This window comes from Somniosus microcephalus, chromosome 25, assembly GCF_052327205.1.
Source record: "Somniosus microcephalus isolate GS21.2 chromosome 25, FLI_Smic_1.0, whole genome shotgun sequence".
Lineage (NCBI taxonomy): Eukaryota > Metazoa > Chordata > Chondrichthyes > Squaliformes > Somniosidae > Somniosus > Somniosus microcephalus.
In genome coordinates this window covers 26,349,018-26,368,415 of record NC_141011.1, presented here as the reverse complement: position 1 = coordinate 26,368,415, position 19,398 = coordinate 26,349,018, and the positions used below count along the sequence as shown (strand labels likewise).

The window sequence follows — 19,398 nt, the reverse complement described above, 5'->3', positions numbered from 1 at the left end:
CGCACCAGTGCTAAAACCATAAAGGGGGAGGTTAAAATTATTTTTTTTCCACACAAAGTTATTTGAATACAGAACACAATACTCCAAGTGGCTATCGAGTCAAGTGCGACACTCGAGAGGCAATTGGATAAACACTTGAGAAAAAAAAAATATTGAAGGTTATGGGGAAACAGCAAGGAATGGAATTAATGTATACGGGGTGGTGAATGCAGAAATGGAAAACTCCAGCCTTTAACTCCAATGTGGAAGCAGCACAGGTTCAATGGGCTGAATGGCCTCCTATGCTGAAACTCCTTAGTATTCTACAAAACTCTTCAATATTGTAAAGGATGAGAAAAAGCCATGAAGTTGCCTTGAGTTGCCACTGGCCCGTAGAAATTATTACTGAAAAATCTAGGTGAAGGGCCAAGACCTGTACTGCTGGACACCAACAAACTTGGAAAAGTATAGTTAAAATAAAAAATATCAGGAATTTGCACACAGGTTACTTGGTTCTGCAGGATCTTCTATTAAAATTTAATGGGCGAGGAGATTGGTTGGGGTATTGGTCCATACTGTGAAAACTTACTGGGGGGGGAGTAAAAGACAATAAAAGGGAGAGTTTAAAATGGGAATGTAAAAAGTAGGGTATATTATTGAAAATAAAGAATGCCAAATAGGATTTAGGCCTTGTAAGTTGTACACCATCAAATCTGAAATATTGGCCCCGGTATTTACAGGGAGGCGGGGAGGGTGTGGGAGAGACCAAAGAGCCCAGTAAGCCAGGGACATGGAGGTCCTGCTAAACTTAACAGCAGGATCTCATTAACATTTTTTAGTTCCGTTGGCTGCCCGGCCAACGGGCGGGGAAACACCAGCAGCAGGAGGGGGCCAAAGCAGGCACCCTCGAGGATGGTCCCTGGCAACGGAGAGGCTCCAACAGGAAAAGGGGGAGGGGGGGAGCCCAATTTGAATATGTTAATGAATTTTCCATCCTCTCCACAGTGGGGCACTTGGATGCTCCGATATTCGCCGCCATAAAAATGGCGGTGGGCGTGGGATTTAACTCTAACCCCAACACACTCTGGCCTGTTGTTTTTTTTTTTGGGGGGGGGGGTTAATAACAAGGCCATTCACTCCATAATGAACAGAAGGAAATATACTATCACAAAATACTGAACAAAGTCAATTGCAAAACAAACATGATGAATAGTGATCTGCTCCCACAGACATAAGAATTAAAATACTTAGTCATACGAAGTTTTATCTCCTAGTTTTACCAGAATTACATCAAATTTACAGCGCAGAAATGGGCCATTCAGCCCAACTGGTCTATGTCGGTATTTATGCTCCACACGAGTCCCTTCCCACCCTTCTTCATCTAACACCATCCGTATATCCTTCTATTCCTTTCTCCCTCATGTGCTTATCTAGCTTCCCCTTAAATGCTATTCGCTTCAACTACTCCTTGTGGTAGCGAGTTCCACATTCTCACCACTCTTTGGGTGAAGAAGTTTCTCTTGATTTCCCTATTGGATTTATTGGTGACTATCTTTGTATTGATGGTCCCAGTTTTGGACTTCCTCCACAAGTGGAAACATTTTCTACATCTACCCTCTCAAACACCTTCAGAATTTTAAAGACCTCTATTAGGGCACCCTTCGAGCTTTCTCTGAGAGGAAAGAGCCCCAGCCTGTTCAGCCTTTCCTGATAAGTATAACCCCTCAGTTCTGGTATCAACCTTGTAAATCTTTGTTGCAGTGCCTCTATATCATTTTTATAATATGGAGACCAGAACTGTGCATTTAAAAATCCTAAATCAGTTTCATTCCAGTGTTTCCTTAGTTTTGTGCACTGTTCCCCTTCCTATTTCTGAGGTACTAAATTCTTACTGTGTAAACAGCAGACTAAAAGCTCAATTTCTACATCTGACGTTTCATATTTAAAATCAAAAGGGACTACTTGCACACCTTGTATTAACAAATCTTTCTAGCATATTTTCTTGAAGACACTGACAGGGTTTTCCACTTTTGCAGTCGTCAGCCCAAAGGTTTCTACCCATTAAAAGGAATGGGCAGCAAATCGCAGACTGGCAAGAGTAGAAACAGAAAACCTCACTATTATATCAGCCAGTACTTCCCGCAGTCTTCAGGCCTTTAAATCGCAAACTTGGCATTATCTATTTTCTTCCAATTAAAAAGGTTGTATTTTCTTTGGACACGGTTCTATATTTAGTTTCAATTCTGCAGACCTGCTGCTGAGTCTATCTTCCAGATCCAAATAGGAAACCTGAGCAGTGACCACTGTGCAAACTTCAGGCTGTGTCCTTTCCCTCTCCCAAAGGCACGGCTTCATGCTGGGATACAGTTCCATGCCCTCTGATACCTTGCTCCAGTAGCCACACACAGTGTGTGGGTCAGCAGGCTAATCTACTACAGTGACACACACACACACACACACACTTGGGTGATTTGTTCTGAAGTACATTTAAAATGTTCTCAATTACAAACATGCAGATCCATGAAATTAAGAAAAAAATGCATTTTAGAGCAAATACTCATTTCAACATTTTTGATACCTACTAGATTAACTGGGAGATAAAAGGACTTGCAAGCCAGAAATTTGACAAATGCTTCTCTAAATTGCTATTAACTCATTGTTTAAAGATTATTAAAAGCTCATTTTCATAGTACACACTTGCACACAGACAAAGCTTGTAACCATCATGCACCCAGCCCAAAGACCATCAGACAGGACCCAATAACACGCTCAGCATAGCCCCTCTGCACAGCCGATTATCATAGCCCAGGGGAGGGAGAAGAGAAGGCTGCTTACTAAAGAATAAATTCAGCATGCTTCACCATTATATATAATTGAGGGTCAGCTTCTAGAATGTCAAAGTCCTCAGTACCAGGGAAAATATATATGCATGAGGGAAGCATCATGTGAACAATTCTTGCTGTATGATCCATCTGGAACAATTTGAAGCAAATCCCAGTGAGATCTGACAGGTTGTGCACTTTTTCAACAAATCTTAAGAGTTGAGTGAAAAGTGAAGCCAGAAGCTAACACTGGCATCTAATGGAACAAGATTTTGCAGCACTGTACGCATTTACAACCACACAAAGTTCTATGGATAGGCAACTGTACAGTCTTGGATAACTGAACACTACTGCGTGCAATTTAAATAGTGAGGAAAAATATTACAGCAGAATATTGTTTCAAAGTACAGGAAACACTCGTTTAAACGGCACCTAAATATCCGGAATTCTCTATTAACCGGCAAAATTCATACTCCAAAAACAACACCTCAATAACCAGAAATGTTGCCGAGTCCAAGTCCGAGTCTCCCGCGGTGGTCGAGTTAGTCAGTGGGGGTAGTTCTCCAAACTGCCACTACTCGGCTTCTTGGCACTGTCAGAAATCCAATTACAGGTAGACTATCCTTTATCCGAACTTCCGAAAACCGAAAACCTCTAAAAACCGAAAGTTTTTTCATTCAGCGTAAGTCGTGCACACGACCCCAACCCCCACCCCCGACCCCCCGCCGACGCCGCCCCCCCGCCCCCGACCCCCCGCCGACACCGGCCGACCCCCACCCCCCGCAGACGCCAACCCCCACCCCCGCCGACCCCCACCAAATTTCCCAGTCTTATAAAATACCTTCTGAAATCCGAAATTTTCCAAAAACCGAAACACGGCTGGTCCCGAGGTTTTCGGATAAAGGATAGTCTACCTGTACTGTATACTGCACATTTCTTGATTTTTTTTAATTTTTGTTTGTTAAAAATAGCCTCTGTAGATAACCCTCTCCGTCATCCGGAATTTTTAATCAACCGGCACCATCCCGGTCCCGTCGGTGCCGGATACCAAAGAGTTTCCTGTAACAATGTTGTCGCTTGGATTGTAGTGAAATGTAATGGTGCTCATATGAAGTTGACAGCTGCATTCAAGACTTTTTGCATTAGAATTTCAGTGATGGGTAACAGTGGTGTGTGAAATGTGCATGTCAACTTCAATTGTTGCCGAATGTTGTCACAGTTGTAGCTTCTGTTCTTCAAACTTGGATTATGCCTGGAGAGCGCATTTTGCCCTGTACTACTGTAGGGTGCAGTACTAGTGGCTGCAGGTCAGTTGCTGGTGGTGGCAATCATGAGAGGAATTCATGATGACAAAATTAAGTGCATCACATAATATTAAAAAGGTATTGGCTTGTGTGATTTCTACTGTAGCGTACTGGTACTAATAGGCTAAATAAGCCCAGTGACAATACTTATGAATCTTTCAATACTGCAGCCTAGTCTTTAAATCTTTCATTACCCAGAAGTGGGCACTGCACAGAGAATGTGTGTGGAGCATTCAAATTAGAAAACTATTCAGCTATTCATCTGTGAAAACATTCTCTCATTTTTAGATTGCCTACACCACCACCAACTTGTATTTATATAGCGCCTTTAACGTAGTAAAACGTCCCAAGGCGTTTCACAGGAGTATCAAGACAAAAAAATTTGACACCAAGCCATACAAGGAGAAATTAGAGCAGGTGACCAAAAGCTTGGTCAAAGAGGTAGGTTTTAAAGGAGCGTCTTAAAGGAGAAAAGAGGCAGAGAGGTTTAGGGAGGGAATTCCAGAGCTTAGGGCCCAGGCAACTGAAGGCACGGCCACCGATGGTTGAGCGATTATAATCAGGCATGCTCAAGAGGGCAGAGTCAACACGGATTTATGAAAGGGAAATCGTGTTTGACAAATCTGTTAGTTTTTTGAAGTTGTAACTAGCAGAATAGATAAGGGGGAACCAGTGGGTGGGGTGTATTTGGATTTTCATGAAAATGCGTGATTGGCAGCACAGAGTATAGGCACACAATACCATTCTGCAGCACAGTATTAGTAATTATGAAACTCCTATTAAATTGCCCTCTTCATATACATATATTTGTTACAGGCTCACCACAAAATACAAATGCTGGTACTGGAATTGCAGGCTGGCACAGATTTTCATCAAATACACATTCTTGTTGGTGCAGCGATTGAGAATTTCATCCATTTAAAACAGAATTCATTCTAAAACAATAAAATCAGATTTGGAAGATATTTTAAATCATGGGTTTCCAATCCCTTGACCCTAGGAGTTGCCACAGTCATCAAATTTCTGAATTTTTCTGCATTTGACAACTTACTACTGCTATTTCTGGTCATTTTTGACCAATATAAGATGTTCTCTGCAACGATACTGCTGTTTTGTTTTGAGCATCTGACAATGTGATTGGAAGTGTGTTAATACTTAAGGGGAGTATACAGGATGGTTTGAAATGCACACATTTAAAACGAATCATAGATCAAGAATCTTACAGCACAGAAGGAGGCCATTCGGCCCATCGTGCCTGTGCTGGCCGAAAAAGAACTATCCAGCCTAATCCCACTTTCCAGCTCTTGGGCCATAGCCTTGTAGGTTACGGTACTTCAAGTGCATATCCAAATATTTTTTAAATGCGACGAGGGTTTCAGCCTCTTCCACCATTTCAGGCAGTGAGTTCCAGAACCCAACCACACTTGGTGAAAAAAGTTCTCCTCAACTCCCCTCTAAACCTTCTACCAATTACTTTAAATCTAAATATTTGGGTTACAGTCAGCTAACTCTGCAAAGATTGGGAAAATGATGGGCTTTTACAATCTCAGACATTACATCACTTAATTACCCTGCTATGAAGCACTGCAGCATTAATGAAAATAACCAAGTTTATAATCAACCCTTTTATTCAGACATTTTAAAATTAAATTTAAAATTAGAAGTCAATCCATTTCAAAACAACAAACAAAACCAGGGCTCTATATCATGTCAAATATTTATCCTACATTGCTAGTGGAATAAAAACAAAACAAAAGTAATAAAGCCACTAACCTTTTGGATTTCCTTTGGGTGCTTGGCAACAGAAAATTCCATAAATGGCAAAAAATTGCAGAAAATATATTGCACAACATTCTGATTGAAGGGTTTCCACCTGAAACTTGAACCTGGCTTTTCCCTTTCAGATGCTGGTGGACCTGCTGTGCAGTTTGTGTTTTTTAATTACCAGATATTCTTAGCCATGCTCCTTTAAAGCTGTTAAAGCACCTTTGGTAGGTTATTTCTCGATGCAGAAGGAAAGCTCTTTCAGACTGAAAAATGTCTTCCACAGAACAGCACTTGTCCAAGATTATTTCCATTTTTCATACAAGTTAAACTTCAACAGTAGTGCTCTTTGGGTGCTGAAAATATTAATGGCAGGATTTAAAATCACAGGTGAAGCACACTCTGGTCACCCCATACAGAAGAGGGACCAAGCACAATACAACAGTTGCAGTTCTCTGCAACATCCCAGGTGTTGTACATTCTCCAAATTAAAAGTTAAATTCTCCAATTAAATATGGATACCCAAAATGCTTGGATTTTAAAAACCCGTATTGTCCCTATGGAAGCTGATTAACAGACGACTGGGTAAGTTTATCCAATGAATTGTTGAGCTACACCGATCAGAAACGTTCAATTCCTCATCTATGCCGAGATGTTGACATGAGTTGGGATGGCTGAAAGCACCTCAGCAACCAGGCTGGGGATGGTGGGTGCGAACAGATCAGCCAGTGTTGCTGCTCCTGATCACTATCCAGCAACTCCTGTTGGAAGTGTGCCTAGTTTGGGTTCCGCCTGGATCACTCGGCTCCAGACTTCATTACAACCTTGGTCCAAACATAGACAAAGGAGCTGAATTCCAAAGGTGAGGCGAGAGTGACTGCCCTTGACATCAAGGCAGCATTTGACCAAGTGTGGCATCAAGGAGCCCTAATAAATCTGAAGTCAATGGGAATCGGGGGGGGGGGGGGTACTCTCCACTGGCTGAAGTCATACTTAGCACAAAGGAAGATGGTTGTGATGGTTGGAGGTCAATCATCACAGCCCCAGGACATCACTGCAGGAGTTCCTCAGGGCAGCGTCCTAGGCCCAACCATCTTCAGCTGCTTCAATGACCTTCTCTCCAACATAAGGTCAGAAATGGGGATGTTCGCTGATGACTGCACAGTGTTCAGTGCCATTCGCAATTCCACAGATAATGAAGCAGTCCATGCCTGCATGCAACAAGACCTGGACGACATTCAGGCTTGGGCTGATAAGTGGCAGGTAACATTCGCGCCACAGAAGTGCCAGGTAATGACTATCTCCAACAAGCAAGAGTCTAACCACCGCCCTTTGACATTCAACAGCATTACCATCGCCGAATTCCCCACCATCAACATCCTGGGGGGTCACCATTGACCAGAAACTTAACTGGACCAGCCACATAAATACTGTGGCACGTGTCCCACCTCCTGACTCCCCAAAGCCTTTCCACCATCTACAAGGCACAAGTCAGGAGTGTGATGGAATACTCTCCACTTGCCTAGATGAGTGCAGCTCCAACAACACTTAAGAAGCTCGACACCATCCAGGACAAAGCAGCCCACTTGATTGGCACCCCATCCACTACCGGTGTACCATGGTTGCAGTGTGTACCATCTACAAGATGCACTGCAGCAACTATCCAAGGCTTCTTTGGCAGCACCTCCCAAACCTGCAACCTCTACCACCTAGAAGGACAAGGGCAGCAGGCTCATGGGAACACCACCACCTCCAAGTTCCCCTCCAAGTCACACACCATCCTGACGTGGAAGTATATCACTGTTCCTTCATTGTCGCTGGGTCAAAATCCTGGAACTCCCTCCCTAACAGCACTGTGGGAGTACCTTCACCACAGACTGCAGCGGTTCAAGGCAGCGGCTCACCACCACCTTCTCAAGGGCAATTAGGGATGGGCAATAAATGCTGGCCTTACTAGTGACGCCCACATCCCATGAACGAATAATAAAAAAAAGCAAGGACAGAACAAGGTTGGCTGTGATACTCTCTGCAAGTAAATAGCTTCCCACCATCAGTCAAGGCCACTTGAGTAAGTGATCATACAATGTAATTACTGCCACCCACTGATGTTGCTGATTCCTAAAGGAGGGGAAGGGGGAAATTGGCAAGGAAATTAAGATGGAATACAAAGAAATGTAAAAAGAAAGTTGTAAAAGTAATACTGAGAATTTTGCATGGGTGGAAAATTGGGTTACCAAGAGAGGGGAGAAAAATATAGCCCCCACCAACTCACCTACCTCATGCCCTCTGAGCAGTTTTAAAAGAACTTCAATTTGACTCCATTTTGGAGCTGAAAAAGTGACAAGCTTACCCTTCGTCAATTCAGTTCCTATTTCTCAAGGCAGAAAGATAATTTTACATTCTGTTGTGCAGCAAGTTAAGAATCCCATTTTCACCTTTACAAATGCTAATTTATTTATTGCTCATGTTAATGGTAACAACCTCTAAATAAAATATGTCTAATAATAATGTACTTCTATTGCACAACAGGTTCCACAGCACTGGAACAACTGCTGCACATGAGTATTTTGCAACTTGGTTTCTGGCCATGTCTTTCCCAATGCAAATGAGAAACTGGACCTCCCCTTTTGCCAACTAGTTAAGAGATTCTGAAATAAAATTCACCAGACGTGAAACAGAAATTAACCAGGGGTGGAATGGTTTTAGTTCCTCAAGTTAAAGTTCCCTACAATTCCCAAAACATGCATGTAACGAGGAGGAAAAATAATCTCCCCTATTTAAAGGCATGTCATGTGAGAGAGTGTGTGTCAAAGAAAGGGGAAAAAGGAGAGACAGACAGACAGGCAAAGTGCTGTTTATTATTAAACACACAGGGTTCAATAACAATTATGTATGGAGATTCTTTTGAAGAAGTTGAACATCTTCATAGTGTTTAGCACTGATGCCTCACAGCGCCAGGGACCCGGGTTCAAATCCGGCCTCGGGTGACTGTGCAAACTCCACACAGACATTCTCCCCATGTTTGCGTGGGTTTTCTCCGGGTGCTCCGGTTTCCTCCCACAGTCCAAAGATGTGCGGGTTAGGTTGATTGGCCATGATAAAAATTGGCCCTTAGTGTTAGCGGGGATTAAATACGTGGGGTTACGGGGTTACGGGGATAGGGTTTGGGTGGGATGGTTGTTCGTGTAGGGACCGGGTGCTGGGGTTTGGATGATCAGCCATGATCTCGTTGAATGGCGGAGCAGGCTCGAAGGGCCGAATGGCCTACTCCTATCTTCTATGTTTCTATCACATTGTATGTGGATCTTCACACTATGTATTGCCTACTTGGTGATGCAGAATCGGGGGGTGTGTGTGTGTGTGCACGTGCGTGGAGGGGGGGGAAGAGAAAGAAATGTGAATGGAAAACATTTAAAGAATGATGGCCACGCCATGTCTGGTGAGTAATCTACCTTTCTTTTCCACATATAGACTGGATCATATACTCTCACAATTGTACACTTTAGGGAGAGGAAATAAATCAAAAGGGATTCAGAAAACAACCCAGCTACATTGAGCCAAATCCAAACCCGTGTTTCCCAAATGCATGATGACTGTTGCTACATTTGTGTAAAACTTGGCATCACCTAACCTTCTACTTCTTCATTGATCTCATCCCCTCTTCTGCTCTTTTTAACCCTGGTGGTGCCCTGCAATGGGCTTGCCCAACATTATGATTTCTCAAATAAAGATATGAAATTGATAGCCTAATAGAAACAGATCTCATTTTGTCCTATCCATGAGGTTTAATCATTTGAGACGTTTAGCAGTCCAGAAAAACATTTATACACTCCCTTTATTCCCATTATAGATTTATCCATGGTAAGCGGCGTATGAGCAGTCACATGATCCCTCCGAGTATAATGTTCCAGGTCTAGTTTCTCTTCTTGACCGGATAGCCTATAACAGATACCAACAATTCGTTTTCCCCCTTGTTGTTGTTTACTTTGATCTACAATATTTCCACAGGCAAGTCATTAATAGGCTTACCTGCATAACAGCTACCACACTTTAAAAGTGAATCCTGCGTGAAGCACTTTGAGATGTTTTAACACAGCATGGAGCAATACAGATACAGGTATTTATCAAATACTTTTCACTGTGTATACATAGAATGCCTAGTAAACATTAGCACAATGGAACTTAAGAATTCACTTTAGACCTATATGGAGCTGTAAAGTGTGGTGAGCATGGTATTCTCGTGATCTGTTTGTACCCAACAAAGTCAATGCCTCTGATGCACTGTACTAAATTTGTTAACAAGCAGATCTAGCCAAAGTGTACATTAAAATCAGACATAAAACTGGACTCAATATTTAATAACCTTACTAATTGTGATTTACAATGCGATGTTGCTAAATGTATTAATCATTTTAATTATTCTACATATACTTTTACCACATTGTAACTGAATTTTTGTTTTCTATTAACTGATCTGGTAACAGTGCATCAACATTAAATTTTTGGCAACTTTATTTTATCAAGTACACATCTATCAGCTACTTCCTATACAATATTGAATATTAAATTTAAACTGTAGAAATATTAACACTGCAGAATAAATTCATTTCAGATAGCTTTTTAAAAAAAAGGTTGGAGAAAATAAGTACTTTTTGTTTAAATTACTCCCCCAATCTACAATGAAAAACTATTTATAGCAATATTGGCATTTCTTCCTAGGCTATTCCACAATGCCAATGAAAATGACATTCCCTTGCATCCCAGAGCAATTCTATTGGAAACAATGTGAGGGGGTTCGCACTGCCCCAAGTACCGATCGCAGGAAACTAAGATGTGGTTAATTTCATTTAATTATCTGTCAGTTGTGGAAAGTAGGCTTTATTCAAAGAACTCCCATAAACAAAAAGTCAATGAGCATTTTACTCCTAGATATGGTTACTCTTGCCTAGATGAACATGCCACCATCCTATAATTCGGTAGTATGGAGAAAACCGCTGCTCCAAGTGAGCTAGACTTTTCCTCATTTTTCCTCCCAGATGTTCTGAAAGCAGGACCCCACAACAGACTTGTATGAAACCCCACACACATGCTGGAGCAACAGACCTCTCAACTAATATGGTCACAGGGGAAAAGAAGTGAGGTGGCTAATCATGGGTGCTACACAGAGCACGGGAAGGGAGGGAGGAAACCTTGCACTGGATACTACCAAAAGAGGTTTAAAAGCTTCCGTGAGATTTGTTGTTTTGATCAACACTTTTTTTTTATTAACGATGAATTGTTTTTTTCTCCTTCCTTTTTCTGCCAATTTTCTTCCCTCCCCTCCATGCTGAGATATGATTCCATGGATGTCCTCTGGTGCTTTAGCCAATCTTCATGTAGTCAGCCTACACAGGGTGTATCAGAGGGGTATTCAACTCTGAGGGCAGAGTGGCATCTCAGCCAAACTCAATCCTGACAACCACACATGCACACTTTCCAGCAGAGGTCACCAGATAGCAATCAGTAGCAGGAACCCTCCATAACCCAGGGCGCTGAGGCCAATTACATTACAGGCCAGAAATCAAACCTGGAAGAGCGTTTTCTTTTAAAAGGATCCTTCTAAGACTTGCTGGTTAGAGATCTACGTTCTCAGCTTCAAATTTAAATGAAATGCAGAAATATTTTATTCTTGCCATAATAGGTTACTGGTAATAAATTACTTATATGCCATCTGTATCTTTTCCTCCCATTCGGGTCGACTGGGTGCAACTTCCTACAGAATTGTTTGAATACTCCATATGTTAGAGTTGGCAATAAACACTGGTTCACTAGACCAAGACCAGTAAATGTAACAACAGACCAGAGGCTGCGGTAGTGCTCAGATGGACCAGTAAACACATTCAAACTGCTCACTGCAGCAAGCTGTAACATGTGATAAGTAATAATCTGAAAAGTCTGGGTCAATGTTTGATTAGATTAATGATAGGGCTGACACCCCTCCCAGATTGCCTGGGAGTCTCCCGGAATGGGAAATGGATCGCTCAGTCACTGCAGCTAGCACCAGTAGATCTTTACGTTATAAATTTCCCGCTGCAGCTCCTCCATGGCGTCACCGGCTGCCACTGCAGAGAGCCAGGACTAGCTGTGCGCCGGGTACAATTGGGTGTCAGTGAGGGGTTTGGGGATCCTGGAGAATAGGGGGTCGGAGAATTGCGGTGAGAGGGCACTGGGGAATAGGCTGGGTGGGTGTTGCCCAGCATTTTTGGCAGAGCTGGGAACAGCAGCAGCAGCGTAGCTGGGAGCGGCACCGTGAGATGAGCAGCCAGTAAAGGGGTGACTGAAACTTGGGGACTTTACTATGAGTAAACAGTGAAAAATGGTTTCCACTGGTGAGCAAATGGGGAACAAGGGGATGAGACTGAGGATCCCCACTGGAGGAACCAAAGGAGAAGGAAGGTTCTTAAACTGAGGGCTATTAAACTGCAGGATGCTTCATCACAAGTGGTCTGAGCCTGTGAAAAGTGGCATCGACTGGGGAGCCTAATTGCACCTTGTATAGTGCAGGGGGATTCTGGCTGTAGTTTCAGGGTATGTACCAGCAGGTTAAAGATGACTACTTGTTACAGGTAGGAAATCAAGGCATTAAACCTATTACTACCAGTTACATATAGACTATCAGTTACTGTTGGCTATGAGGAGAATGGAAGTGTTACTGGTATTACTATTAGTTATCAGTGCAATTTCAGCGAGTTACTATTAGTTACTGGTGGAGTTAAAGTTCCTCCCACCTCAGGTTTCCCTTCTGCGAATCACTCTCCCATCTTCGATTTCCCCTCTATCACACCCTCTGTTTCCCTTCTCCGCCTGCTTGTGGGTGGCCTCCTGGTTCTCGGAACGTCTCACAAAACAGCTGCTGGTGTGAAACCATGAGCAAATATACTCAACTACAGGGGACTCAGCCATTAGAAGGCAAATGCAATAACATTTGTAGAGGTCACAGAATCGAACATCACATGGTCAGAACTTCACGTGGTCAAACCTCCAGGAATGCCTCCAGCCAGGAGTTGGCAACCCTAACCAATGACAAAAGTAAAATTCTAAAACATTGGGGGGAAAAAAAAGTTACAAAATAATTTTACCAATGCCATACATTCTATCCTTTCGTGATCACCATCCAGTGACCTCTACAAGGTGTGAATGTCGGGCAAGGGCAGGATCAACTGTGACGCCAGTCATGATGGCATAGTCTTCCAACACTCAGCGTCTCATCTCATACATGAAGAATGGCCACTTTGGTAAAGTGCTGGAGAGCTGCCGGGTTCCATGGAACAATATCCCAGCAGCGGTCAATGTCTTCAGGAGTGCAGGGGAGGAACTATTAAATCCCTGCTGTGGCCACCATCACAATGAACCCTGCTGGGAAAATAGGAGCACGTGGACAATGGAGAAGGCAGATTTGGACTCAGTTTTGACATTCTGCATGCTAGAATAGCTTTAATGTCTAGGCTCACACATGGGGTACTGGAGGTGACGGGGGGGGGGGGGGGAGGCAGGTTGAGGAATACACTGCATTGCATTGCTGAACCTTTTGAATACTGAATGCCTTTTGCAATTTTGTGTCATACATCGTAAAAGGCAAGTTTCAAACACAATGTATTGGTGTATGATCCACATTAATTATTACAACACATTATCTTCACTCGCTCCGTGCTCATTCTTCAACATAAATAAAGTTGTTCAAAAACCTCAGGCTGGCTGCTATACAAATTATTTAAAACAAAACTTAAAATCAATACCAGCTTTGCATATCACCACATCACCTTTACCCCCAAGTATCTCCTTTTCATCAACAGTCTCAAATAATCTAACATTATTAAAAACACACCGATATACAGACAAGAACTTTCAGGCAACTGCCTCAATTTGTTTAAAAAATAGTAGCAGATTACTTTAATGTTGTATCAAATGTACTGTAAATAAAATCTCAAAGCTCACTCGAATGTTTAGTTTGGGATTTCTACTTTAGGTATGCAGCATGCTTAAATAATGCAGGCAGACAGCCATTAAGGATCAACTCAGTTACGACTACAGACACAAACTCATGCCTTTCCATTCTGTGATATAGCATAATAACATGCGCTGTTCCACAAGGCCAGCACAGCATCCACAACTTAAACATGAAATACAGAGCAAAAAGTAAGCTACCGAGTTTCAGTTTGTAAAATATCAAAACAATTTGCTTTTCAACAAATCTGCATTAAAATGGTGAAACTTAGGAGTTCTTGCACGTCAGATACAAAGATAGTGGAACGAGAGTGAAGCAATTTATGACAGATTAATCTCCAATGACTTAGAGGTGGCAAGTTAGTATTTTTGAAATTAAGTCATATTCTCTCACAAAAACAGCTAAAAATCTGAAGTAGCCTTTTTTTTTAAGGCGATGAGGTGATGCTATGTCTCTGCAGGCATTAAAGTAAGTGACAATTTTCCTTTTCTTGCAGCACAGAGATGGTGGCAGGGAACAGGAGGAATAAAGTGAAGGTTGAAGCATGTAACTCCAAAGTTAATCATAGTTAGTTCAGTAAAAACAAATGTATTTTTCAGTAATCAGACATTTAATGTATATTCACAAGCAGAATGAGTTAATAGGATACTTGCATTGAAATATTTGTTCACAAAACTCGTTAAATAAGTCACTAGTCACCTGAAATTCAGACAGCCCTTACCTCCCACATATACATATTGTTCTTGACCTGGGATTTTTTCTTCTTTTCTCCTGAAAACGGACCATATTTTCTGCCTTTCTGAATGGACCTTGTGGCCCACACACCTGAAAGACAAAGTTTTATGACGCCATGCGGCCAAGACTTATCAAAACTTTTTATTTTGGCTGAGAAAATACTCACTTTAAATTAGAGACGAATTGTGCGTGGAGCTTTCTACAAAACATGCTTGCTAATTACATCACTGCAGTAGCCCTATGTAAAATTTCTAAATGGCTTTCTCACCAGCTCAGTTGTAACCTACTCCTACAAACCAGGGAGAACCTAGGTTTCATCACTCATCCATGCCGAGTTCACTGATCTCAGCCAGAACAGCAGCAGGGATATTACAATTGGCCTCTGCATGTCTGCTGGAGGGGGGCGGGGGCGGGAAACGAAAAGCAGCTATGTCCCACACTCCAGGTCACTATGCAGGTGAACCCTAGATGAGAAAACTGTTGAAAATTTACCAAAAAATTATTGTAGTCCAGGGAGTACACCCAGAACCGGCAGGTGTTAAACATTTATATTGGCAATAGACTGTTATGTTGTGTAATAGTACTGACTCCCACAGCTACCTGGACTACATTTCCTCCCACCCCGCCTCCTGTAAGGACTCTATTCCATTCTCCCAGTTTCTCCGTCTCTGCCGCATCTGCTCTGACGATGCCACCTTCCACACCAGTGCTTCCGACATGTCTTCCTTTTTCCTCAACCGAGGATTCCCCTCTACCGTGGTTGACACGGCCCTCAACCGTGTCCATTCTATCTCCCGCACTTCTGCCCTCACCCCTGCCCCTCCCTCCCAGAACCACGATAGGGTTCCCCTTGTCCTCACCTTTCACCCCACCAGCCTTCACATTCAACGGATCACCCTCCGCCATTTCCGCTACCTCCAAAGTGATCCCACCACCAAACGCATCTTCCCCTCCCCTTTCAGCATTCCGTAGGGACCGCTCCCTCCGAGACACCCTAGTCCACTCCTCTATCACCTCGAGCACCCCTTCCCCTTCGCCTGGCACCTTCCTGTGCAAGCGCAGGAGATGTAACATCTGCCCTTATACCTCCCCCCTTCCCACTGTCCAGGGCCCCAAACACACCTTCCAGGTGAAACAGCGATTTACTTGTACTTCTTGCAATCTAGTATACTTTATTTGCTGCTCACGATGCGGTCTCCTCTACATTGGGGAGACCAAACGCAGATTGGGTGACCGCTTTGCGGAACACCTCTGTTCAGTCCGTAAGGGTGACCCCAAGCTTCCGGTCGCCTGTCATTTCAATTCACCGTTCCATTCCCACTCGGACCTCACCGTCCTTGGCCTCTTACATTGTTCCACGGAAGCTCAACGTAAACTCGAGGAACAGCACCTCATCTTCCGATTAGGCACTTTACAGCCTTCCGGACTCAATATCAAGTCAACAATTTCAGATCATAACCTCGGCCCCTATTACATTTTTACTTTTTTTTTATCTACACCTTTGTTTTGGTTTCCTCCCCTCCCCCTTTTTTTTCTCTCTCCCACATGGCAGCTGTCTCCCATTCTGCCAGCACATTTCACACCTAATCTAGAGCCGTCTTTTGTCTCCACTAGTCCTATCACCATCTCGTCTCGTTTTGAATACCTCTTAATGTCTCTTCTCTTTTGTTCTCTCCCAGCCTGGCCTCTTAATCTATTTCATTCCCTGTGCCTCTTTAGTCTTGATAAAGGGTTTTGACCCGAAACGTTGACTCTAATTTCTCTCCACGGATGTTGCCTGGCCTGCTGAGTTTTTCCAGCATTTTCTGTTGTTATTTTGGATTTCCAGCATCTGCAGTATTTTGCTATAGTACTGAAACAGTGATTCTTTCCTCAATGTCTACACAATAAAGCAGTGTGCACACAGTTATAAGATTTCTTTCCTCAATCGGTGTCCATTTTAATACGATGCACTTTGCATACACACATGGAGTGCTGACATTCACTCTTCAGCGAGTCCCTGCCCAAAACTGAGCGGATACAAAATGACGAAAAACAGAAGTTAAAATAACAAGAGTGTACAAACTGCAAGCTTCTCAAAGACAAAGTCTAATTTTCTATAGGTGCTGGTCATCTTTAGGTTCAAGAAACTTTGTCTAAAAATACTCACCTATGCGCTTTTCATCAACCGCTGACTGTCGTAAAGTCACCTCTTGAGGAAGTCCCTTCAACACACGCTGAGGTACATCAGCTAACATCTCCACTTTAGACGCAAGCACTGGATTGCTCTGCAAATCAAGAGTTATAACAAAGATGTTTTTATGAGGTTGGCTATTATAAGCTTATTTAAAGAAAAAACAAGGAACTTATAACTGGGGATTCAGAATGCACTTTCTATTCTCAGGCGGCCAGCTAACACGCTGGGAGAGGCGGCCAGCTAACACGCTGGGAGAGGCGGCCAGCTAACACGCTGGGAAAGAAAGGCTTGGATTTATGCAGCACCTTATCAGAAAATGTACTTTGCATACAATGAGTTACTTTGAACTGCAGTTGAAGATGTTATGTAGGCAAACAACTTTTGGTGATGTTGGTCAGGACAGCCCCCCACTCTTGTTTAGATAGTACCATTGGATGTTTAACATCCACAAGCAGACAGGAGCACTGTTTAATTTTTAACATCTCAAATGGGGAATTACATGGCCCAATGGAGCCACAAGTTTATCCAGTCAGTAACTGAGCCAAGCACGTCAGGAAGGGCCAGTCTCAATCCCTGGTCTATGTTGAGTTCGCTAATCTCAGCTAGGTCATCAGTACATCATTACAAATCACCTCAATCCCTTGAATTTGGAGATGAAAAAAGAATGCCAGCAAAAAATCCCTAACCTCCATCATTAACCAGAAACCCTTGCTGGAAATGCGTCTGTAAAGACAGGATCAGGCTCAGCTACGATAAGCCTGCAGTCAAATAGCTACCTGACATTCATGATCAAGGCTCACGTACAATTAATGCCATTTGGTCTGATGAAAGGTCATTGACCTAAAACGTTAACTTTGTTTCTCTCTCCACAGTTGCTGCCTGACCTGCTGAGTATTTCCAGCATTTTCTGCTTTTATTTCAGATTTCCAGCATCCATAGTATTTTGTTTTTGTGTTGAAAAAAATAATTGAAAATAGGAGAAAGATGGATTTTGAATACAAATTCCACAGCAATAAAAAGGTGGGAGATATTGCTTACAGTATTCCTGAAGGTAATCTGAAACATAAGTACGATTCCTCCTCAGACAAATGGGCTGAAATCTGCGATTTGTACTAGAATGGCATCCTTTGTTACTGTGACAAAGGTAAACTATCCCTCCTCGTTCTTCTTGACTTGTCTGCAGCCTTTGACACAGTTGACCATTCCATCCTTCTCCAACGTCTTTCTACCATCGTCCAGCTGGGTGGGACTGCACTCACCTGGTTCCATTCTTATCTATCTAATCAGAGCCAGAGAATCACCTGCAATGGCTTCTCTTCCCACTCGCATTGTTACCTCTGGTGTCCCCCCCCCCCCCCCAAGGATTTATCCTTGGCCCCCTCCTATTTCTCATCTACATGTTGCCCCTTGGCGACATCATCTGAAAACACATGTACACCGACGACGCCCAGCTCTACCTCACTACCTCTTCTCTCGACCCCTCCACGTCAGACTGCTTGTCCAACATCCAGTTCTGGATGAACAGAACTTTTCTCCAGTTAAATATTGGGAAGACCAAAACCATTGTTTTTGGTCCCCACCACAAACTCCGTTCCCTAGCCACCGACTCCATCCCTCTCTCTAACATCTGTCTCAGGCTGAATATCACTGTTCGCAACCTTGGTGTCATATTTGACCTGGAAATTAGCTTCCGACCACACATCCAGGGCATAACTAAGTCCGTCTATTTCCACCTCCGTAACATCGCCTGTCTCTGCCCTTGCCTCAGCTCATCCGCTGCTGAAACCCTCATCCATGCCTTGGTTACCTCTAGACTTGACTATTCCAACGCACTCCTGGCTGGCCTCCCACATTCTACCCTCCGTAAACTTGTCATCCAAAACTCAGCTGTCCGTGTCCTAACTCGCACCAAGTCCCGTTCACCCATCATCCCTGTGCTCGCTGACCTACACTGGCTCCCGGTTAAGCAGCGCCTCGATTTCAAAATTCTCATCCTTGTTTTCAAATCCCTCCATGGCCTCGCCCCTCCCTATCTCTGTAATCTCCTCCAGCCCCACAAAACCCAACCCCCCCCCCACCCACCCACCCGCCGCCCCCCCCCCAGCTGATAACTTTTAGCCTTCATTCAAAATCCCTTTCAGATCCAGTTTTCAATGCAAATCTCTTTCCGATCCAGGAAATGCATCAGGAAATGTTAAAACACATCAAATAAAGAGAGTCATCATGGTCATCCAACACATATTTCTGGGCCATGAAGCCAGCAAGGGATTTAAAACAAGAGCTTGAGGCCAAAGGAGGAAAGAGAAACACACCCACCCCCCACCAAGACATTTTCTCCCTTTCTCAAGGCCTCCTTGTTCTTTGTCCAAGACTTTTCATTTTGTCCCCACTCAGCAGAGTGAAAGTTAATAAATAATAAAAACACAAAATCCACTATACAATGAAAGGAGTTGAATTGCATTTAAACTCACTTCCTCCATTGTGAGCTACAGGATCTCTTGCTAATAGGTACCTCTTCGGATTGATCAGTCATTGGCTCACATCACTGCAAAACAAAGTGAAAGCAGACCTTAAAGATGCAGTAACAGATTACAATTCTTTCAGTATTTATTTGAAATGGTAATTTAGTACCGC

General features: G+C 43.1%; 1 protein-coding gene across 3 annotated transcripts in view; it reads right to left on the bottom strand.

Moving 5' to 3' along the window:
* Positions 1–19,398, bottom strand: part of LOC147100557 (PR domain zinc finger protein 2-like) — a 176,181-nt gene that overhangs the window by 83,709 nt on the left and 73,074 nt on the right. For all 3 annotated transcript variants that reach the window (XM_085966927.1, XM_085966928.1, XM_085966929.1), the window contains exons 2-4: positions 19,236–19,309; positions 16,738–16,855; positions 14,575–14,678 (exon numbers count right to left, since the gene is read on the bottom strand). In XM_085966927.1, coding sequence (XP_085823053.1) covers positions 14,575–14,678; positions 16,738–16,855; positions 19,236–19,244 — 231 coding nt within the window. In that variant the 5' untranslated portion in view covers positions 19,245–19,309. The remainder of the gene's footprint in view (positions 1–14,574; positions 14,679–16,737; positions 16,856–19,235; positions 19,310–19,398) is intronic.